General features: G+C 39.8%; 1 protein-coding gene across 4 annotated transcripts in view; it reads right to left on the minus strand.

The window, feature by feature from the left end:
- POC1A (POC1 centriolar protein A) overlaps positions 1-24,212 on the minus strand; it is a 109,454-nt gene that overhangs the window by 46,282 nt on the left and 38,960 nt on the right. For all 4 annotated transcript variants that reach the window (XR_012159880.2, XM_073352461.2, XM_073352460.2 and 1 more), the window contains 2 exons: positions 11,186-11,254; positions 8,240-8,338 (listed from right to left, as the gene is read on the minus strand). Coding sequence is in view for 3 of the 4 variants with exons in the window: in XM_073352461.2 (XP_073208562.1) it covers positions 8,240-8,338; positions 11,186-11,254 (168 nt within the window). In the remaining variant the exon portion in view is untranslated. The remainder of the gene's footprint in view (positions 1-8,239; positions 8,339-11,185; positions 11,255-24,212) is intronic.

Consider the following 24,212-nt stretch of genomic DNA (forward strand, 5'->3'; position numbering starts at 1 on the left):
AACTATACCACTATTGTTCGTGAGTTTGCTATACCACTAGCTTCTAAATTTCACAAACTGTTAAACACAAATTGAAAATTAAGATTACTATTGGAAAACGTTTTACTGAGCAGTGTTCCCCTTAAGACATGTAGAGGGTGTGTGGGTATACACACCAATCCATCCACATCTACACCCACACAAATTAAAATTTAAGAAGGATAAGAGGACTATTTGTTAGAGTGGAAGCATGAAGCTTTGAGACTAATTTTGCACATCTGAATACATAAGTTCAGTCTTCCAAATAGGCACACCTGAAACACTCAGACATATCCAGATGTGTTGTTCTAAGTTACGGCAACTAATTTAATACATTTGCTGGCTGTGCTATTTAAACACATCCATAACATTTCTAGGCTTGGAAGGATTAGATGTTTACTGGTAAATGTCTTTTTCATTGTACACACAAAATGAAGAAAAAATATTTCACCAATAACCAAATTTAGATCCAGAAAGGAAGAAAACGCTGCTTAAGATCTTAAGAGTTTAACGACACTTACTTTGTATATTTTGACATGTGATGTTGAAATATTTGTTTTTATGGTCATAAAGATTTAACTTTTTGAATCTCAACATCTACAGTCATTAAATAATTATTGTGTGACCCCCCTCGATAATTTACCCCAACTTTAAAAATTTAAATAGATAACAGAAAAAATGCTTACAAAAAAGCATCGGGATTAGCTGTTGAAATTATTAAAAATAACTGAATTCTGCAAAGCCTATTTATTTCAAAAACCAAGATTCTGCAGACAGACCAAAGGCACCAGGACTCATTCTGGAATACGTATACGCTATATTTGTTGTTTTTTTTAAAGTAAGTATTTGACTCATATGGTTGCAAAAATCACATCTGAAGAGGTATAGCACACTTCCTCTGCCATCAGTGATAATCTTACCTTTTGCCATGTTCATCATCATACGCTCACATCTTCACACTTTTAAAAATTCCTCACTCAAGACCATGTCTCCCCATGTACCATAGTGCGTAAAACTTTCCTCACAGTAAAAAGAGTTTCACGGAAGGGCCTAGAGCAAGCTTCGCAAGCATCAGACAAAAAGCAGGGCTTTCAGAAAGTAAAAATCAGCAGAAAATACAGCTGTACATTCTAAAATCCATCTCAGCCTATCTAGTGTAACTCCTGCACTGCAGTAATATCACATACTTCAAAACTTAGATGCTAACATGCCTAAACAAAGGCCAATATTTGAGCTTAAGAAAAGAAGTCTATTTAAGATACTGAATTTTCCTTATTTTCGTATGTATGAAAAGTTATATTTACAAATTTAGCTTAAAACCCACAATTTTGTTCACCACCACCCTTTTTAATGCACAAATACAGATAAATATCTAAGCAGTTTCCAAATGCCAATGTGATATCAATTGTTCAGCATTTGCTCTTCAAAGAATTTACTATACATAGTCTTCCTAGAATCTGGAAAATAATACCAACAAATATATCATATAATGAAATACATATGCTAGTAAAATCATGTCAGTAATGTAAGGGAATTACATCCTATCAATATGCTTCCTTTGTACTGAGAAGAAATTATGACAGTGTGATCAACTCTCTGTGAAGAATAAATTATAGGATTAAAGATTTCAGATCACATGTTCCAAGAAGATGGAAATATGTTCTTTGGGCCTCATCCTGTCATATGCACAGACTCCTGTGCCCACAGTGAGCCCCACTGATTCAAGCGGCCTCTGCAGAGGCATAAGCATCTATCCATTTGGAGTCATTTGCAGGATCCAGACTTTCAATCCTAAACTCTTTCTTCAGACCCCCATCCTATAACTTCCTACATGCATGGTTAGCTTTAGGCATGTAAGTAGCCCCTTGGACTTCACTCACTAGTCACATGCTTAAAGTTGAGTGCTGAAGCATTTACAGGATTGAGATCTAAAACTAAGCTGCTTGTGCCTGGAACCATATCTTCCTAGGAGCTTAGAAAGCACCTAGTGAGATGCCCTGATCCCGATTTGGGTCTCAGGAATTAATGCAATGCTGCTACCACCACCATCTATCCCTTTCTAATGGTTCCTAACATTGTTAGCTTTCTTGACTGCCAATGCACATTGAGCAGATGTTTTCAGAAAACTATCTACAATAATTCCAATACCTCTTTCTTCAGTGATAACAGCTAACTTAGACCCCATCATTTTGTACGTATAGTTGGGATTATGTTTTCCAGTGTGCATTACTTTCCATTTATCAACAGTGAATTTCACATGCCATTTTGTTGCCCAGTCATCCAGTTTTGTGAGATCCCTTTGTAACTCTTTGCAGTCTGCTTTGAACTTAGCTATCTTGCATAATTTTGTACCACCAGCAAACTTTGCCACCTCACGGTTTACCCCTTTTTCCAGATCATTTATGGATACATTGATCGGCCCCAGTACAGATCCCTGGGGAACACAGGTAATTACTTCTCTCTATTCTGAAGACTGACAATTTATTCCTAGCCTTTCTTTCCTATCTTTCAACCAGTTACTGATCCATGAAAGGACCCTTCCTCTTATCCCATGATTGCTCAGTTTGCTTAAGAGCCTTTGGTGAGGGATATTGTCAAAGGCTTTCTGAAAGTCCAAGTACACTATATCCACTGGATCCACGTTTGTTGATTCCCTCAAAGAATTCTAACAACGTGATGAGGCATGATTTCCCTTCACAAAAGCCATGTTGACTCTTCCCCATTATACAGTATTAATCTATGTGCCTGCTAAATCTGTTCCCTAATATAGCTTCAACCTATATGCTTGGTAATGAAGTTAGGCTTACTGGCCTGTAATTGCCAGTCACCTGCCTTTTTTTAAAAACTGGTGTCACATTAGCTATCCTCCAGTCAACTGGAACTGAAGCTGATTCAAGTGACAGGTTACATAACACAGCTAGTAGTTCTGCAATTTCATATCTGACTTCCTTCAGAACTGCTGGTGAATACCATCTGGTCCTGGTGACTTATTACTGTTTAATTTATCAATTTGTTCCAAAACCTCCTCTACGGACACCTCAATCTGGGATAGTTCCTCAGATTTGTCACCGAATTCCTCATGTATGGGAATCTCCCTCACATCCTCTGCAGTGAAGACAGATGCAAATAATGCATTTAGCTTCTCCGCAATGGCCTTGTCTTCCTTGAGTGCTCCTTCAGCACCTCGATCGTCCAATGGCCTCCACTGTTGTTTAGCAGGCTGCCTGCTTCTGATGTACTTAATTTTTTTGCTGTTAGTTTTTGAGTAGTTTGCTAGTTGCTCTTCAAAATTCTTTTTTGGGTTGACTAATTATATTTTTATATTTGACTTGCTCAAGATGCTCCTTTATTTTTCTCAGTAGGAGTTGACTTCCAATTTATAAAGGATGCATTTTTACCTCTAATCTCCTTTTTAACTCTGTTTAGCCTTGGTGGCATTTTTTTGGCCCTCTTAATATTTTTTAATTTGGGATATAGATTTAATTTGAGCCTCTATAATGGTATTTTTAAAATGTTTCCATGTAGTCTGCAGACATTTCACTCATGACTGTTCCTTTTAATTTCAATTTAATTAGCTTCCTCATTTTTGTGTACTTCCCCTTTTTCAAGTAAATACTACGGTGGCGGGCTTCTTTGGTCTCCACCCCCCCTTGAAGGACGTTAAAATTAACTGCATTATGGTCACTATTACTGAGCGGTTCAGCTATATGTACCTCTTGGACCAGATCCTGTGTGCCATTTAGGACTAAATCAAGAATTGTATCTCCCCTTGTGGGCTCCAGGACTAGCTGTTCCAAGAAGTAGTCATTAATGGTGTCTAGAAATTTTATATCTACAACCGATCCTGAGGTACCCAGTCAATATGGTGATAGTTGAAATCTCCCATTATTACTGAGTTTTCTATTTTTATAGCCTCTCCAAGCTCCCCGAGAATTTTAAAACCACCATCATCCTCGTCAGGTGGTCGGTAGTATATTCCTACTACTATGCTCTTATTATTGAAACATGGAATTTCTATCCATACAGATTCTATGGTACAGTTTCATTCATTTAAGATTTTTCCTACATTTAACTCTATACTTTCTCTCACAGACAGTGCCACTCCTTCACCAGCACAACTTACTCTGTCATTCCTGTATTTTTTGTACCCAGATAGTACCGTGTCCCATTGATTAACATTGTTCCACCAAATTTCTGTGATGTCTATCAATATCCTCATTAATACCAGGCACTCAAATTCACCTATCTTAATATTTAGACTTCCAGCATTTGTACACCAGGCACTTAAGAAATTTATCATCAACATTTAGTTGTCTGCTTTCATGTGATGTAATTGAATGGGATTCTCTTTTAGACTGTTTATCTTCAATTCCTACCTGTACTTTATCAAATTCTACTCTCTCCTTTTTGCTAGAATATAGAAAATCCCCATTAATAGATTCTCCCCTCGGGGATGTGTCTGTCTGAACCATGTGCTCGTCTGCACCCGTTGGCTTTTCCCCAGCCCTTAGTTTAAAAAATCCTCTACAACCTTTTTAATTTTACATGCCAGCAGTCAGGTTACATTTTGATTTAGGTGAAGCCCATCCTTCCTTTATAGCCAAGGTCCCTAAAGTCTGGATCAACTAGCTGATATCTCATAAAGGATGCAGGAATTTTATTCCTCCCCTACTCCCAGGATCAGAAGGGAAGTCATTTTTAGATCAAGTTCTGTTTTGTGTCCACCACCACGATGCAATGTCAGGCCAGTTTGATCTCAAGTAGTCTGTTGCAAAGAGTAGTCGGAAGATAGAAGAGTCATGTATAACTTAACATGCAATCACTCATTTCTTCTTATATCCATCACTCGTGCTAACCTGCTTCTCCTCTCTCAAGGAGGCTGCCAGAAGAGCTATCTGGCATTACATGTTCTGTTTTTGTTTACATTACCTCTACTTTGGTCAGTATACAATGCTTAATAAAGTAGCAGGACTTTGTAGCACAAACTCTCATTAGGAAACATTTATTGATTTAGGTGAAAGGCAAAATGACACAGGAAGTACTAAAGTATAATGCCTAAGTGTATCGGCAGTATTGGTAAGGAATAATTGACAATAGCCCTTGAAGGGATAACTCAGTAACAAAGTTAAAGGGTTCTGCAGACAGCCTTTTTTAAAAAAACAAAATTTGTAGTACAGTCATGCAGCAGTGGTGGAAAAGATTAAGCAGCTTCCCTTTTTAGTGGGTGAAGTTATTGTTCTTAATCGGAAAATCAAAAGCTACTTACAAGAAAAACAAAAACTGCAGTTTTAAAGTTTGATTTTGTAAATTTTTTGAGAGGTGGGTTGAGCACAAGGCTAAGGGGAGGAAGGAAACTATAAGTTCTCAAAATCATAACAAAATTTATCTGCAGAAATATCTTGTTTTTAAACCACTCTAGCTTGCCTGAGACAAAACACAGCCCTTATATATAAAGAAAGCTGAACATATCTCAGTTTTAATGCTTGCAACAAACTGGAGTTATAAGGAAGTGCTTTAAAAAAAACCAAAAACAAACAGATTTTACCTTTAAAGAGAGTATTATCCAAAAATAGCTTTTAAGGATAAGAAGTCGTCAAACTGATGTGCAAGTGCAATGTTATGAAAACAAGGGCTCCGTGTTCAAGCTATTTACAATCACTTAAAATAATAAATCAAACCACCTCCAGAATCATTAACCTCTTTTCAACAACCATACCTGCTATGCTTTACAGACCATTTCACATCAATTTTAAAGCTAGACAACCTATGGAATTTAAATCAGTGCTTGGGCTCTTCGCAAGGAAAATTGTGTTTATCTCATCCTCTTACAGTCCAACCTGTAATAGGAGAACTATGGATTCTTAAAATGAAATATTCTTTGTAACCCAATGTATATCAGGATACTGAAAACTGAGGCTGTTGAGCGTTTTTGTTTTGAAACGAAAAAGGACAAGACCATAATTTTGATTATGTGTAGCAAATCCACTGATAAAGCACTCGCGTAGGTCCTGCTTTCACTATATTTATAACCATGTTGCAATTCACCTGTTCACAGTATGATTGTTATACGCATGGTAAGAACAGTGACAATCCTGAAGACCATGAGTGCAATCCTGTAACCACTGTAGTCAAGGGGGTTTTGCTACTGATTTCAATGGGGCCAAGATTTATCCTAAGGTCCACTGTTCTGCTGAGGATCAGAGCTGTCTCTCATCCACATGGCAATGCTAGAACATATTTTAACCAATTCCCATGATACAGGAGAATTTCTACTGAGGCTGAGATCACAGAGATGTGGCATGGAAGTCCTGAATTGTTTTAATGGACTATCCATTCTCAGACTGTGTCAACTAGTGTTTTTCTTAACTTCCACTCTTGCTAACCCCCATGCAGTTCCACCAGCAGTAGTGCTAGCATGGAAAGGCACCCGAGTGTTTTTAACCAAGATGTCTTCTAACCATGGTCACAGCAAGTCTAGAAGACACTGTGTTTAAACACCATGCCAGTGCTCCCACAGTTCTTCCCACATGTTGCAATGGTGTAATATTTTTCTTAAAAGTTTCCCTGTCACAAGGCCTCACACTAAAACTTCACTCTGCATCTAGTTATGCTTCACTCCAGTATATGCAATTTTCACTGGTTTAATACTTTTGGAATGCAGCAACTTTGACAGATAGGTTATGCTGCTTTCCTTGGAAGTGTTGCTTCCCCCTGCTCCTCTGTCCAGTCGAGCAAAGAAGTCTCCACTGTCTCTGAGAAAGAAAGGAACCAAAGTGACTGCAACTCCTCTTAACATGGAGTGAACAGCTGATCTTCCAGACGCAAGCATGCACACAACGGCCAGCACAACCAGTGGCCATTGGAACTTCGGGGAGGGAGAGGAGGTGGGGGGAGAGAGGGCTGAGTAAAGGGAGGAGAGGTTCTGCCTGGTACGCCTGCTTCTTTTGCAGTGACACACTGCTTTTAATGTGTGAAAGGGCAGCAGGGTTGGGGGGTGGCAGGCCATCTGAAATTAGGGAAGATTATTAATAGTCTAAAATCACCTAGTTCATTTCGTAAAGTGACAGCTAAGGGGGGATATGATAGATGTCTCTAAAATTATGAGCAGTGTGAGGAAAAAAGTGTTATTTGCAGCTTCATATAAAACAAGAAGCAGGGGTCATTCAATTAAATTAATAGGCAGCAGGCTTAAGACAAACAAAGTACTAGTTCTTCACATAATGCACAGTCAACCTGTGGAACTCGATGCCAGGGGACGTCACAACGGCCAAAAACATAACTGGGTTCAAAAAAGATTTAGATAAGTTCATGGAGGATAGATCCATTAGTGGATATTAGCCAACATGGTCAGGGACCCAGTCCCATGCTCTTGGTGTCCCTAAGTCTGACTGCCAAAAGCTGTGACTGAATGATAGCGGATGGACCACTTGATAAATTGACCTGTTCTCTGCACTCCCTCTAAAGTATCTGGCACCGGTTACTATGGGAAGACAGGCTACTGAACTAGAAGGGCCACTGGTCTGCTCCAGTATGGTCTTTCTTCTGTTCTTATTACAATTCTGCCACAAGCCAAATCGATTTATTCATATTTTTCTAAGACTAGACTTCGGTTGCTGCTGTTTTGTTTTCTTTTAAATGAAACATTATCCACATGGTAACTGTATCTTTAAGAGCAATTCTATTGAAGTATTGCTTATATATTCCCCTTTCTCTAAGGCCATATTACTCATCCAGTTCTTTAATTGCACTTTTTATGGGGTAATCAGAAACAATACCAGTCTCATCAATAAAACAGACTTTATGCAACTTAAGTTAATGCTGGAGAAGATGACGACTCTGCAGCCTGAAATACAGCCAGACACTTTGTAAGGTGTAGGTAATGCTCATTAAATATCCTCTGAGTTTTCTCATTGAAAAGGGAAATAGCTGGCTCACAATCTACGCAAAAGCTAAAAGTGTTAGAAAGAATATCAGTGAGTGGTGCTCACACAGATTTCAAGAGTGTCCTCTGAAGAGTTATTGTTAGGGCACTTGATTAGAATTTAGCTTCACCTGGTAATGACTTGAAACAGGGAGAACAGCTGGTAGGGAAGAGAGAAGATAGCTCTCCACACAAAGCTTCAAAGAAAAACTAGTGTCTCCTCTCAAATATATTGTATAGGTAGGTAAACTAGGGAAGTCAAAACGTCATCAATGTTAAATGTAAGATGGTCTGACCTACCAGATTGTGAAGAGTTCCTGTTACATTAGTGGCATACTTCTGAGTTTTCAATACATCTCCATAATCAGCAGCATCAACGTTAGTTTTCCATACCATCACCTGCAGAATAAAAACCAGCTGACTAAAAATAATCCTTTCTAAAACCTCAATTTACACATATACATTAATTTTGCTGGCAGTCTGGAAAAGTGTCAGCACACCCAGAGTTCTGAGAGGAAAGCTTTGCCAGCAAAGAGCAATATAATAGGCTTTGGCAACATCAGAAAGATGTTATTCAACAGACAAGTTGCATAGGGCTTGTCTACATAAACATTTAATTTGCTGCAAGCTGGGGCGTGAATCTATCCCACAACTAGTGTACCATGGACTAGCCTGTCTGTATGTACCCAACTGATGCGAATTAACAATATGTTAATGTGCTTTGATCTACTCCTCTCTGAAACGGGATTAGATCAACACATGTTAACATGCATCAGTAACAGCCACATGTTCAGTCAGTCCACAGCAGACTAGTGAGAAGTAGAGTCACACCCAGCAAACTGCAAAATTGTTTGTGTGGACAAGCCCATCGTTTGAGTTCTCAAAAGATAATGGCCTTTTCTGACCCCCCTTGGGTCGAGTATCCCATGGAACTAGGATTCCTATTTAAGTTGGTACGTGTTTAAAATATTTTAAGCTATTCAACAAATAAAAGGACATTAAATACTTGTAGGATTTAACGTTTATGGAGTTTATTTTAGCAACTAATTAAATACAAAAGTATTTGTGGTGTAAAAAGCTGTTCACAGTTTTATTTCCATGTTTTTAGAAATATTAATTGTATTTCACATTATACTTCCATAGTTACAGAAACTGATCATGCAATTGTGAAACAGGAGCCAAAATAGAAAGACACCTTTGTGTATAACCTGAAACCCCCAAAAGACTTATACCCAGGTTTAATTTTACACAGAATAACTCAATGCATAAAGTCAAGAATGCGTATAAAACTTTGCAGGATCAGGCTATAGACATTATGAATTTAACTTCCATAAATAGCATTTTAATTCTAACCTTAGAGGAAATTTTTATTAAACACATTCATAACAGAAGTGTGCTGAAGACTTTAAATATACACAGTTTAAGAGTTATTTCTTCCTCCTTGCATTAAAGTTTTGCACATGCACACACAGACACTCACAAATTCACCTCTGGGCTGATATTAAGTACAGAAAATTACAGCCAAAAGGGAGGATTTTTCAAAAAAAGGTATAAAACTGGGAGTTATACCAGAAAAGCTAGGTGAGTAGGACCCTTTGGAAAAAAAAAAAAAGATCAAGTATTATAATTTGGTTTCCCAGCTTACCAGTAGCAAGAGATATTTCTAGACATGAGAAATGTCATCTCTGAGAAAAAAAGGACTAGCTGCCAGATACAACAGTGATTGCCTCATATGAAAAAATATACAAATTCAAAACCAAATAAAGGAATCCAAGAAACCTTTGCAACTTACAATTAAAGGGAAAAAACCACCACATATCCAGGTTACCACACAAGTCATCCAGTTATGTAATGGAGAGAAAAATAGCTAATACTGTCCACTTTCTTCATATTACTTTAAATTGGAAATTGAGATGTGTGAAAAAAGTCACTTACAGACATCTCAAAAGTTATGAATGTTTTTTAATGATTATATAACAATATTTTCATATGGTTACTATTTTTGAAGTGTATCATTACTACAGCTTTCAATAACACCCCAGTTTCTTCAGAAAAAAAATCAATATTAGCAGAAAAGCCACACTACAGCCATCTTGCTATTTCTATTAATCTCTTTATAAACACAAAGAGTTAGGTAATTATTTCAAAAGCAAAACTACAAGTAAAACCTTAACAAAATTACCCCTTATTATTTAACAATGCAAGAAAAAGGGGGGCAAATAATCGGATCAGCATCTCAAAAGATGCTGTTTAAAGGCTAAAAAGAAAAAACATCTTATTGAAGTAGTAAAGTAACCTTTACAAAAAGGCATGTTCCATTTCCTAGCAGTGCTTCGGGGGTGGGGGAGAAATGGGAGGGGGGAGAAGAGGGGATGGGACAGAAACTATGTCATGAGTTGAGGGTAGAATTTTTTTTTCCTTAAGAGGATAACATTGAAGAAAGCAAGGAAGGAAGAAAGCAAGCCAATTCAAAGGGATTCAGATACATGGGGCTTAAATGTTGATATAAGCCTCATATAGACAACAGGGAGGAAAATAATCAGAAGCTATTATAAAGGAACATTAATAAGGAATATAGACCAACACAAAGAACATGAGAGAATGAAAACCTGCATAACAACTGTCACCTCGCCCCACCACAAATGCCTGCCTACTCAATCTCTCGAGCGGTCAGAGGAAAATGAGAGTGATATCCCACTGAAGGCAATAGCAAAACTTTAACAGAGTCAGAATTTCACCCTGCAAGCCTTCTCAAACTGTTTGAATAATAACCCTTCCTTTGCTTCAGTTTATCCATGAGGAATGGGTATAATATTGACCTACCTCTTGGCGTGATGCTTAGTGTATAGAGAGCTCTTTACCTTGAGTGGAAAGGTGATTTACAGTAAAGTGCCGATTGTCTGGGCACTCAAAAACTTCTCCTGTATGTAGTAACTATATTCTATTGGATTATTTTCTTCTATTTCCTCCATCTTGATTCACCTTACACATGCTCCAGAGGAGATACTCCATCTATAATTTCATTCCCTAACCTTAGACATACAACTTTCTCAATTTTAGCCAATTTTCAAATGCGATTATCTTAAAGGGTCATGCTAATTTATCCCCTCCTCCCCAAACTACATAGTTCCAAACACACTTGATTTTTCTGCATCATAATTAGACACATTTTCTGTTCACTCAGTTACATCAAGAATCTACAAAACAGAGTTTACAGATGTCAGATTAGGCAGATACATCACACACCTGTTCATCTGACCCTCCAGAAGCAAAAAAGTCCCCAGTTCTTGAGAAGGCAACACAGGTAGCTGGCCCCTGTAAAACAAAAACATTTATAGATGAGAGCTACAATGCTGAGGTTCAAGAGTCTTCAGACAAAAAGTATTAGTATAATTTTAACTCAGTCAAAATCAAACACTTATTCCTCAATATAGATTGATAGGTGCTACTTTAGAGGTTACTAGAAGTTTCTCATTTACTTTTTAATTTAAAAGGAGTCTTGTGGCACCTTAGAGACTAACCAATTTATTTGTACATAAGCTGTAGCTCACGAAAGCTTATGCTCAAATAAATTGGTTAGTCTCTAAGGTGCCACAAGTACTCCTTTTCTTTTTGCGAATACACACTAACACAGCTGTTACTCTGAAACCTGTTTTTAATTTAAGATACCCAGCTCCTCAATACCAAATAGCCAAGTGTAAAAAGAACTACAGTAGGTGTTTTAGTGAGAAGCGGTTAAGGACAATGTGTAAAATTTTCAAAAGTACTTAAATTAGTTTGAGCCAGATTTTCAAATGGTATTTAGGTACCCAAAGAGACCGCTTCTGAAAATCCCCCTAGGCACTTATCTGCATCTTCAGGCACCTAAATGCCCCTAAAATCTGGCTTCTAGGCCACTTCAAAAACACCACCCCTCTTCTTTTAAGGAGTAATCCACCCTTTGTACCTCTCTCTATACATTCAAAATAATGTTTAAGTGATTTTAAAATACAGATTTACAAAAGTTTGGACTCCGAGGAGTCACCTAGTTTTTAGTCGCATACAAGTGAGAGACCAAGAAAGTTATCTTTCCTTGTCCTGAGTGTAATGGACTTCACTTCTTTTTCTAACTTTAATTTTAAACTTCAGTCCATTTCCTTCTCCCCCTTCATTTATTAAATCTGCCTGAGGGAGGGACTATTTTTAAACCCTTCAGTCTGCTTTCATTTTAAAATGGTCAATCCCCTCTTTTTTTGTGAAACTGGTACTTCTAGAAGTAGCACTTGGAGTTAGTGACCAAATACCAAAAGTATTAGTATAATTTTAACTCAGTCAAAATCAAACACTTACTCCTCAATATAGATTGATAGGTGCTACTTTAGAGGTTACTAGAAGTTTCTCATTTACTTTTTAATTTAAAAGGAGTACTTGTGGCACCTTAAAGACTAACCAATTTATTTGTGCATAAGCTGTAGCTCACGAAAGCTACAGTCTATTCTACAGTTTCCAAATAATGGTGGGGAGGAGGGAAGAGAGGCAGAGGATAAAAGAGAAGATCGTCAGCAACAGCAGGGAACTGTGAACATATACATGGTTACATTTTCAAAAGGTAAAAGGCTGACAGTAATGCAACCCCAAACATTCAAAAATCATGAATCAGCACCTCCACCCCAGAAAAAGAAATAATGATTAACTTTAAAAGTGACTTTGAAAAAGCATATCTAACTATTTATTTGCTTTCCAAGCCCTTAGAAGTCACATTTTCAAGCTTCTCCTCCCAAACTACAAGAACTAGACATTTTAAATAAAATGCCCACCAAGTTGAGATTCACACAATCATGTATCTGCAGGAGCTGGTGCTTTCAGAGACATCAAATATTGTGAGAACTGGTAATATTGGGATTGTAGCCCTCATCTGCTCAGATCAGTGAAGCACATAGAGCATACCAGAACATCCATCCAATTATCTTTTTATCAGTTTTTTTTTCCCCAAACAAGACAGAGAAACCTGTTAATGACAGGTTTCAGAGTAACAGCCGTGTTAGTCTGTATTCGCAAAAAGAAAAGGAGTACTTGTGGCACCTTAGAGACTAACCAATTTATTTGAGCATGAGCTTTCGTGAGCTAAGCTCATGCTCAAATAAATTGGTTAGTCTCTAAGGTGCCACAAGTAAACCTGTTAATGTAAAATGGACATGTCTCAACTGATCTGTCCCTCTTAAAAATGTAACCCAATCTTCATGCTGTGTTACTGCATTTCTTCACTCCCTGCTATAAATGTGTAGCTGCAACTGGCATGAGGGAGGAAGCAGAAAGGACCAGTGTGGATGGGATGGAGGAAGGATGGATGATTAGGATTGTGCATGCTTCTCTGCCAAGATGTCAGCAGGTGAAGGGTATTCAATGATGCAATCTCAATTCTCCAGTGCACCAAGTTACTAGTACTACAGCATGATCTTGGTGTGCTAATGTCTCTGTGCTGAATCACCGGGATCTCCCTGTACTCCTCCCCCACACTGCACTGCAGAAACCCTGTGTGACCCTAAAGCCCCAGTCAATCCACCATGCCAGAGTCCCACTCATGCAGAGCTCCATCTCTCCTTTGGAGCCCACTTCTCCCATCCCCACTACCCGGCCTGCCTCCCAAGGCGCTTTGTGCTGAGCAGAGCAAACAGAAGGGAGGCAGGCTGGCAGGCAGCGTCAGGAAACAGCAGTAGCTGATAAATCTGAGCAGCTCCCTCAGCTAATATTTGCATAGTTCTGGTCAATATTCCAAAACGAGGAAATAACTTGTGTTTCATTTTAAAAGTGCAACAGCAGCTTGTGTCAGATGTCATCAGAGCAATTTTCTAAGTAGTCTGGGACAGTGGTTAGTGAGAGGAACCCACAGAAGCCTGAGGAACACAGCAACATTTCAACAAGGGAGCATTTCTAAAATCAGTTTCCTCTGCAGAAGTCAGTAAATATTATACTAAAAGAGCTACAAAGAAAAGAGTCACTGTGTCAAACTTGGAAACTAAGTGTAATCATTAAAGAAAGAGGAAATTTTTGCTTTAAGTACAAATCTCATGTCTACAGTGCCCTGACCAGACCAAAATCCACATTGAGAGTCAGACGGTGTTAAGTCTACCCATTATGAGTTGTGCAAGAATTTTCCCCCACAACACAGTGTAGGGAAATGCATAATGATTACCGCAGTTTTCCTTATCACCATTACGTTTATAGAGGCAGACAACTTCAGCATCCTTGAAGTCCAGTGGCACTGATTCTTGCTCCCAGATAATGTGGAAGAGCCATGTTAGATGTCTTGCAGTATGGTAGTCACCCTGTTTACAGATCTCTGCTGGACTGTCACCTGATGCAGGTGCTTTTCCTTGTGACATCCCTGCTTGACTGCTGTTATTGTCTCATAAAATAGGGGACTAGTGCAAGCTCTGCTTGTAATGGGCATTGTAGAAGAGGATTAACTGCTTTCCTGGAAATGTTGGAAGCATGACTGAGAAGTAAACTAAAAAAAAAAAAAACTGTCCATCCATTTGGAGCAAAGATGTGATCTTTTTATGGTGGTCGTCAACTTCACTAAAGCTTTTGACTCTGTAAATCATGAAGGACGCTGGTGTCTTTTGCTCATCTCTGGATGCCCTCTAATGTTCCTTTCTGTCATTTAGTCCTTCCATGATGAGATGAGAGCCAGAATAGTGGAAAATGGTAAGATATGTGTCACATTGCCTGGAGTGGCTCACAATCAAGTGCGCCATGCTCAGGGCAGACTGTCAAAAAGCAGGACAGATACCCCAAATTGGTTGTATATTCTAGAATTAGATTTCACCTATCTGGTAACAAATGTGAAATCCCAAAGTACTATAATAGTCTTATAATGGAGTCACAGTCAGTCCCCTTGGACACTCCAGTCTATCTTGCCACCCAGGAAAGCTAGACTATGTGATAAATGATCACTTACACCAAAGATCACAATATTCAGGCTACTCCCAGTCTCAAGGGACCAGTCACTTACCCCAGGTCAATTTGTATCTTAGATCTCACACCAAAGACAATGCTTATAGCCAATCCTGTACTAAGCTAACTAAAGGTTTATTAACTAGGAAAAAGAAATGAGAGTTATTTACATGTTAAAGCAAGCAAGCATATATACGCAAATGAGTTTCAGTCTGTAATTCAAAAGGTGACTGTTGTAGTCATCTCAATTCAAAATATCTTTCAGGACTAAACCATACCAAGCTGTATGGGGGTCTCTTTGCTTATGTTTAGGAATCTTTTCTCCTCATAGTCCAGACAGCATAGAAGAGATTCAGTTTCTCCTTGTCAGCGATTTTTATCCCCTCCACTCCAGAGCTAAAACTGATGAGATGAGTTCATGCATAGGTCTCTCCTTCCTGGATGGAGTTAGCAGTGCAGTCAGTCAACAGGGCTTCTGTCCTTTGATGCTATACAATACCTCAGTTGCCTTCAATGGGACATCTGGTATGCAGGACAAGCACTTTACCTTAATTAATGCTTTTTGTTTGGCGAGTTACCCAATTACAGAGGTTTACAATGCAAACACTCAATGTAACTTTATACCATGGGCTACAGAGGTTATAAGAGATCAATACATGCAGTGTCCTACAAGCATCGTATAAAAGTCTAAACACTAAATACACTCTTTTCAACTTAAGGTCTATTATCTATTTTGATTACACTAACACACAGGTAAGCAAGACTGGTTTCCAGCTCTGCATTTGTAAGTGTTCAGTGAGACCTGGGGCCTTGGAATGAGCTCGCACCTGATGTGCCAGTCACCATCAAATCCCTTTCCTGACACCAACAGCTCCAAACAAGGTTGCATACTGGCTTCCACTCTTTTCTATCCTTTGTTTGGCTATGCTCATGGATGCATTTCATGACGTTCAGGACTCTCTCCTCAGGCCCTATGCTACCAGCACTCCCAGCTATCTCCGAGACACCACTGACTTCCTGAGGAAACTACAATCCCTTGATGATCTTCCAGAAAACACCATCCTAGCCACTATGGATGTAGAAGCCCTCTACACTAACGTTCCACATAAAGATGGACTACAAGACATCAGGAATAGCATCCCCAATACCATCACGGCAAACCTGGTGGCTGAACTTTGTGACTTTGTCCTCATCCACAACTACTTCAGATTTGGGGACAATTTATACCTTCAAGTATCAGTGGGACTGCTATGGGTACCCGCATGGCCCCTCAATATGCCAACTTTTTTATGGCTGACTTAGAACAACGCTTCCTCAGCTCTCATCCCATTATGCCCCTACTCTACTTGCGCTACATTGATAACATCTTCATCATCTGGACCCATAGGAAGGAGGCCCTTGAGGAATTCCACCAAGATTTCAATGATTTCCACCCTACCATCAACCTCAGCCTGGGCCAGTCCACACAAGAGATCCACTTCCTCGACACTACAGTGCTAATAAGCAATGGTCACATAAACACCACCCTATACTGGAAACCTACTGACCACTATACTTACCTACATGCCTCCAGCTTCCATCCAGGACACATCACATGATCCATTGTCTACAGCCAAGCTCTAATATACAGCCGCATTTGCGACGATCCCTCAGACAGAGACAAATACCTACAGGATCTCTATCAAGCATTCTTAAAACTGCAATACCCACCTGGTGAAGTGAAGAAACAGATTAACAGAGCCAGAAGGGTACCGAGAAGTCACCTACTACAAGACAGGCCCAACAAAGAAAGTAACAAAACGCCACTAGCCGTCACCTACAGCCCCTAACTAAAACCTCTCCAGCGCATCCGGGGGGAGGGATAGCTCAGTGGTTTGAGCACTGGCCTGCTAAACCCAGGGTTGTGAGCTCAATCCTTGAGGGGGCCATTTAGGGATCTGGGGCAAAAATTGGGGATTGGTCCTGCTCTGAGCAGGTGGTTGGACTAGATGACCTCCTGAGGTCCCTTCCAACCCTGATATTCTATGATTCTATGATCATCAAGGATCTACAACCAATCCTGAAGGACAACCCATCACTCTCAGATCTTGGGAGACAGGCCAGTCCTCACAGACAGCCCACCAACCTGAAACAAATACTCACCAGCAACTACACACCACACCACAGAAACACTAACCCAGGAACCAATCCCTGTAGCAAACCCCAGTGCCAACTCTGTCCACATATCTATTCAAGGGACACGATCATAGAACCAAACCACATCCGCCACACCATCCGGGGCTTGTTCACCTGCACATCTACTGATGTGATATATGCCATCATGTGCCAGCAATGCCCCTCTGCCATGTACATTGGCCAAACCGGACAGTCTCTACACAAAAGAATAAATCGACACAAATCTGACAGCAGGAATCATAACATTCAAAAACCAGTAGGAGAACACTTCAATCTCTCTGGTCACTCAATAACAGATCTCAAAGTGGCAATTCTTCAACAACAAAAAAACTTCAAAAACAGACTCCAACGTGAAGCTGCAAAACTGGAATTAATTTGCAAACTAGATACCATCAGATTAGGCCTGAATAAAGATGGGAGTGGTTGGGTCATTGCAAAACCTAAACTTAATTTCTCCAATACTAATTTCTCCCTACTGTTACTCACACCTTCTTGTCAACTGTCTGTAACGGGCCACTCTCTTACTACTTCAAAAGAGATTTCTACTCCCTTGGTATCCTGTTGTTAATTGATTTATCTCGTTAGACTGACCTAACACTTGGTAAAGCAACCCACATCCTTTCATGTATTTATACCTGCTCCTGTATCTTTTACTTCATACATCCGATGAAGTGAGCTGTAGCTCACGAAAACTTATGCCCAAATAAATCTGTTAGTCTCTAAGGTGCCACAAGGACTCCTCATTTTTAAAAAAAAAAAAAAAAAAAGAGTGAAAGTTACTTCTGCTACTTGCTTTAGATTTAAAGTCTCTAGGAACACATAGACCAAGGGTAGTTCACAAGTACAAGGTACAGACTGTCTTATAACTTTTATTAAAAAGTTACAATTAAAGTTATTACCCAAGTATATAGAAATTCTATACAAACCTATACACAAGTTACAAATATAGTTATGCTCACATCCTTAACAACAGTGTTTGGGTCTGATAGGTCGCTCATAGTTTGATCAACAGAGGAGGGATGGTTCCTGCTGGAGTCTCCCTTAGGGAGCTCAATTTTCCCGTTATGGGCATCTCCTTATTATAGGATGATTCTGTCTATACCTACATTCTGTACATGCCCATAAAAGGGTCAACCCTCTTTTCTCTTATTGCTTGGTGTTCCCTGGAAACTTAAGAGACCCCAATTTTCTATAGGCTGTGTAAATTCCCTTTAGTCTCATTGGCACTGACGCACAATCTGTATCCTGTGGTTAAGACACATTTCGGAGACAGATGCACCTTTACAGTATTTTTATGATCTAATCTTAATCTTCTGGGTAATTTTGCACACTACCACCACTTGGTACCTTTCCTGCCCCACCCCCCATAATCTTCGGACATCGGGTTATTTTTCAGTCATTGTCTTATGTCATCATTTCTGGTCTCCAAGGCCTAAAATAGCCAAGCTAAATCTTGCAGGCCTCGGCCTACCAGTTCTTGCATTTCAGCTTGTCTTACTTATGTTTAATACATGATTCTTCTAAATACTGATCAATCTTATACTTTTATAATCCTACAAATGAACTCTAACATACAATGATTATATATGACAAATGCTGATTAAATATAACATCACACAATAAATGAATAATAAACTAAAATCATTGGCTACACAGGTCTGTGGAGAATTTTTGCTACCCAGGGAGTATACTATCACAGAATGCCACAATTGAGGAGATTATCCATCACATAGCCAAGTCCAGCTCTGCATTTGGAATGCTCTCATACCCTTATGGAATGATAGCGGCATCAAAACAAGGAGTAAGCAAAATGTCTACCAGGCAGGCATGCCTCAATGCTTCTGTATTGTGGAGAGATACGGATAACATACCAGGAGTCATTTCTTTTAGACTTTAAATAGTCTTAACTAGTCTTCCACTGAAGTAGTGGTTGAATAGAAGTGCAATACTATTCATGCAGGTTTAAACATCTGGTTTAAAGTATTTTCACAAACATTTAAGAAGTACACAGTCTCAAAAGGATTAGGCAGACACTTATATGCAATAAAGCAGAGTTAGGAAATACTTATCTAAGTACAGACGCAATAGACAAACTGTTCTATTAGGAATAAATAGTGGAGAATACCGGGAATGAAATATTATGACAGACACTAAACAATTACTTTGCAGCGTGCTTCAATAAATGTATATGGCTGAGCTTCTGTCTAAGTGTGAATCAGGTTTCCAGAGACTGCAGATGACTAAGGCTTTTGGGAAAGTTAATTTAACAAGTAAAAACTTACATAGAGAACACAAAATGTATACTTTGACTGAAGTAGAGTTTGAGTAATCTTGCTATGTTACTTCAGGTCACACTACACCCAGACAGGCAGACAAGCAGCTTTTCATTATCCTTAATCAAGTTAAGGGGATGTGCTACTTTAATAGCACTGAACTTATTTTGCCAAAAATCAAGCCATGTCCCTTTACCCAGTTCCCCTTCTTCCTCTGATGTGCTTAGAAAACAACATACATTGAACCTTACAAATAAATATAGGCCAGATAAATTGCTGTTGTAAACCACTAAGCTCATCTGTTTGTTGTCAGACAGACAACTGCTGCTACTTGCACCCACATTTCTTTGTCCATGCAAATACACAGGCACAAGATTATACCTGCACAAGTGGAGGCTATGAATGTCCTGAGATCCCAGGACATCTGTCCATCCCTGGTTTTAAGGGGGCTAAACCTCCTGCTAATTCCTTCAGAGGACAAATCCAATGACCCCATGGAAGGATTTGAAATGAGTTCTTAAAACAACTTTCTTGTAGTATAAATCATCTCTTAATGGAGAGGTCTTGCCAGGATTTGACTTGGCGGTTCCAATTTCTATATGTTTGTACAGGACTTAGCACAATTAGAGGCCAACCAGTGTAGGCAATACGGACTATTAACACATAGTACTAGTACTCCCATGCGTCGGGACCCCAAAGTGAGTTGCAATCCCTTTTTAATGGGGTCACCATGGCTAGTGTTAGACTTGCTGGGGCCCAGAGCCAAAGCCCACGCCCCCCTGCCCAAAGCCCAAGGGCTTCAGCCTTGGGCAGCAGGGCTCAGGTTACAAGCCCCACCCTGCCCACACTGAAGCCATGGGACTTTGGCCCCCCGCCTGGAACGGAAGGGCTTGGGTGGACTCAGGTTTCGGTCTCCCCTCCCTGGGTCAGAAGGGGGTCATGGTTCAATGAAGTTTGAGAACCCCTGTAGTAGTCCAACTATCCCTGCAGCTGTCTCTCCCCCAAAAAAGAGAATATTCATACATGCGTGGCCAGTGTGTAGTTTTCCCCCTGCCTTCTCCATATTAAGAACTGCTAAGCTCTCAATTACTACCACGCGCTCTCAAGAAGAGAGATTCTAAATAGAACAAACCAACCAGAAATGATGCAAGTGTGAAACATACAATCTGCTTGGAAAAAATCTAAATACTGGTGCAATACTGTTGAAGGATATGACATTTCTAAAATAAACAAGTAAGTCTTACAAAGAAAGATCAACATTTTGGAAAGATTATAATCCTCCAAGTATTACGTACTGCATCTGAAGTTAACACCTTTCTAATGCAAGTTCCATTGTGAACAGCCTGACTGTAACAGGTGGGAAAAAGACAGACAGAAATTTACATCAGACAAGCTATTCACAATCAAGACCAACCCAGAAGTCTAAGCTGTAGAACTATTGTTCTTTAAATGATTTTATCGGTCACTAAATATTTGAGTATATTCAGGTAATTTAGCATGCTACAAAATCACTTCAAACACACAATGTAACCAGAAGAACAGCACCTACCATATGCCAGAGGAAAATGGAGATTCAATAGGATGTACATGGACTAAAAATAGAACCGGATATAAAAGAATACACGTGTGTACAAATGGAAAGAACAAGGGAAACAGACAGGTCAATAGATACAACACGCTTAATTTGTTGACATGAAACAACAAACAAAAGAAACACTGTTGCCTAGGCTTTGCCTAAATATTCTCCCTGTAAAGAAGAATGGCATCTGAGATTAAGAAGCAGTCAGACAATGTGTATATTTTGGGATTAGTAGAATCTTTTATAAGTTTTTTACACTCTCTCAATTGTTTTAGTACTGCAAATTGAAACTTAAAAAAAAAAGTGTTTGAAGTATACCTGTGAGGATGAAAAAGTGAGAGCAAGCCACCTCTGTTCAAGTAACATCACACTGTCCAAGTCTCAGGCAGGTCTTTAAACTTCCTAGTTTGCACCATTACTCAAATCTTTGGGACTGCAACAGATCTCTAGCAGATAACTTTGTCCATCCTTCTGTACTTTGGCAGGAATGCCTTTTGTTATTATTACTAGTAGTATTACTGTAGCACCAAGAAGCTCTAATCATCAACCAGGACCACTCTGTGCTAGGTGTTGTACAAACACAGAACAAAAGACCGTCCCCTGCTCCAGACAGCTTACAGTCTATATATAAGACAAGAAATGACGGATGCACAGAGACTCATAGGAGAGTATGAGACAATATTGGTTAGTATCATAAGCTGTGGTCTGCCTATATTAGCAGGCTAACCATTACCAAGGTTTTTGTAGGTATCATGTTCAAAGGAGACTAAGGAGGGTTTTAAAAGTGGATAAGGAGTTAGTTTTGCAGATGTTTACAGTGAGGTCCTTCCAAGAGTGAAGGGCAGATTGGGAGAAAGGACAAAGATGCTCATTTGAAAATTTAACAAGTGGGAAACGGAGGCAGCATCGTGGGCTGATCAGAGATAGAAGTCAACATGTCGACAGAGAAGAGAGGTAGTGTGGAAACAGGCTGTGAAGGGTATTGAAAGAAAAAAACAAGCTGATTATGTCTGGCGCGATAGATAAGGTGGAAACCTGTGAAAGAATACAAAGAAGAGGGTGACAGCCAAAGTGATGGGCTAGGAAAGTGATCTTTGCAGCAGCAGGAGCAGCATTCTGAAATTTCTGTTTTGTTTAAATGGCTGGTAAATAAGCTGTGCTGAATGGAATGTATATTCCTGTTTTTGTGTCTTTTTCTAACTCAAGGTTTTGCCTCGAGGGATTCTCTATGTTTTGAATCTGATTACCCTGTAAGGTATTTACCATCCTGATTTTGCAGAGCTGATTCTTTTACTTTTTCTTTAATTAAAATTCTTCTTTTAAGATCCTGATTGCTTTTTCATTGTTCTTAAGATCCAAGGATTTGGGTCTGTGTTCACCTATGCAAACTGGTGAGGATTTTTATCAAGCCTTCCCCAGGAAAAGTGGGTAGGGCTTGGGTGGATATTTTTTTGGGGGGAGACGTCTCCAAGTGGGCTCTTTCCCTGTTCTTTGTTTAACATGCTTGGTGGTGGCAGCACAGGGCTCAAGGACAAAGCAAAGTTTGTACCTTGAGGAAGGTTTTTAACCTAAACTGCTAAGAATAAGCTTGAGGGTTTTTCATGCAGGTCCCCACATCTGTACCCTAGAGTTCAGAGTGGGGAAGGAACCTTGACAGAAGGGTATTGAAAGAAAAAAACAAGCTGATTATGTCTGGCGCAATAGAGAAGGTGGAAACCTGTGAAAGAATACAAAGAAGAGGGTGACAGCCAAAGTGATGGGTTAGGAAAGTGATCTTTGCAGCAGCAGTAGCAGTATTCTGAATGAATATGGGAGGGCCAAGACTGCATTTGTCAAGACCAGAGAGAACAATGTTGCAGTAATCAAGTCACAGGACAAGGAGAGCCTTGACGAGAGTTTCAGCGGCACAGATGGATAAGAAAGGCCGTATCTTAGAGATGTGATGCAGAAAGATTCTGCAAGACTTAGACATAGCCTGGATGTGAGGACCTGGAGAGGTCTGGGTCAAAGATGACACGCAGGCTGCAGGCCTGCATGACAGGCAGGATGGTGGTGTTGTCCACAGTGATCAACAAAGGAACAGGAAGCGCAGGCGGTGGTGGGGAATTAAGAGCTCTGTTTTAGCCATGTTGAACTTGAGCTGCTAGACACCCACACGCAGATGTCAGAGAGACAGAGAGATCCTGAGATTTTAGTTTCAACAGGTGACAGGTCCAGAGTAGAGAGGCAGATCTGTGAATTGCCAGCATAGCCAGGGTAGCTGAACTTGCATTTGCAGATGAGATTACCTAGAGATTATAGAGGGAGAAGAGAAGGTGACCAAACAGAACCCTGTGGAACTCCAAGGAAAGTTGGGGAAGAGGTGAGGGGGGACATGCCAAAAAACAATAAGAGGTAGGAGGAAAATGAGGAGAGAACAGAGTTATGGAAACCAAGGGAGCCAAAGATTTCAAGAAGAGCATAGTTGACAGTGCAGACAGGTCAAGGATTATGAGAATGAAATGCTGGTTCTGAGTTTGGCTAGGAAGAGATCATAAGAAACTTTAGTGACAGCTGTTTCAGTGAGGTACAAGGAGTGCAAGCTGAATTAGAGTGGTTCTAGGATGGAACTGAGGGAAAGGAACTCTAGATAACTATTTTAAACTGCATGCTCTGAGCTTAGAGATGAAGAAGGCAGATGGGATGGTAGTTGAAGAGGCAATTAAGGTCACGGATGGGTTTGGGGTTTGTTTTAAGATAGGAGAGACTTGTATTGAGGAGAAAAGTCACAAGAGCAGGAGCTTAAGGAGACAAGTAAGGGAAGGTGAGAGTGGGCACATGGGAGATCAGGAAATGGGATCAGATAACTGGGCCAAATGTAGGGGTTAGACAAGGAAAGCAGATGAGAAACTTCTACATTAGTTACAGGGAAGAAGGGGGAAGAAACCTGTAGGAGAGGAAGACAAGACAAGCCGAGGGAAAAGGGAAGGTCACATCACATTTGCCCATTTTCTCTTGGAAGAAGTCAGTGAGATCCTGTTCAGAAAGAAGTGGAAGCAGGAAGAGGGAAGGGTTTAAGGAGTGAGTCACAGGTGGCTAAAAGGCAGCTGGCATTGCATATGTGAGATTCAATCTATTTGGTTAACTAGGGCATTGGCAGGCTTGAAGTAGAGAACAAATTTATAGTGGAGAAATCAGCATGGTCCCTGGATTTCCACCACAGATTCTCTTTAGCATGACAGGAAGAGTGGAGGAAGGATATTGGGTATGAGCAAGGGCTGGGGTTTTGCAGGAAGACCTTGTGACGAGAGAGGGGGGCAAAAAGAATCAA

This window comes from Lepidochelys kempii, chromosome 7 (assembly GCF_965140285.1).
Source record: "Lepidochelys kempii isolate rLepKem1 chromosome 7, rLepKem1.hap1, whole genome shotgun sequence".
NCBI lineage: Eukaryota > Metazoa > Chordata > Testudines > Cheloniidae > Lepidochelys > Lepidochelys kempii.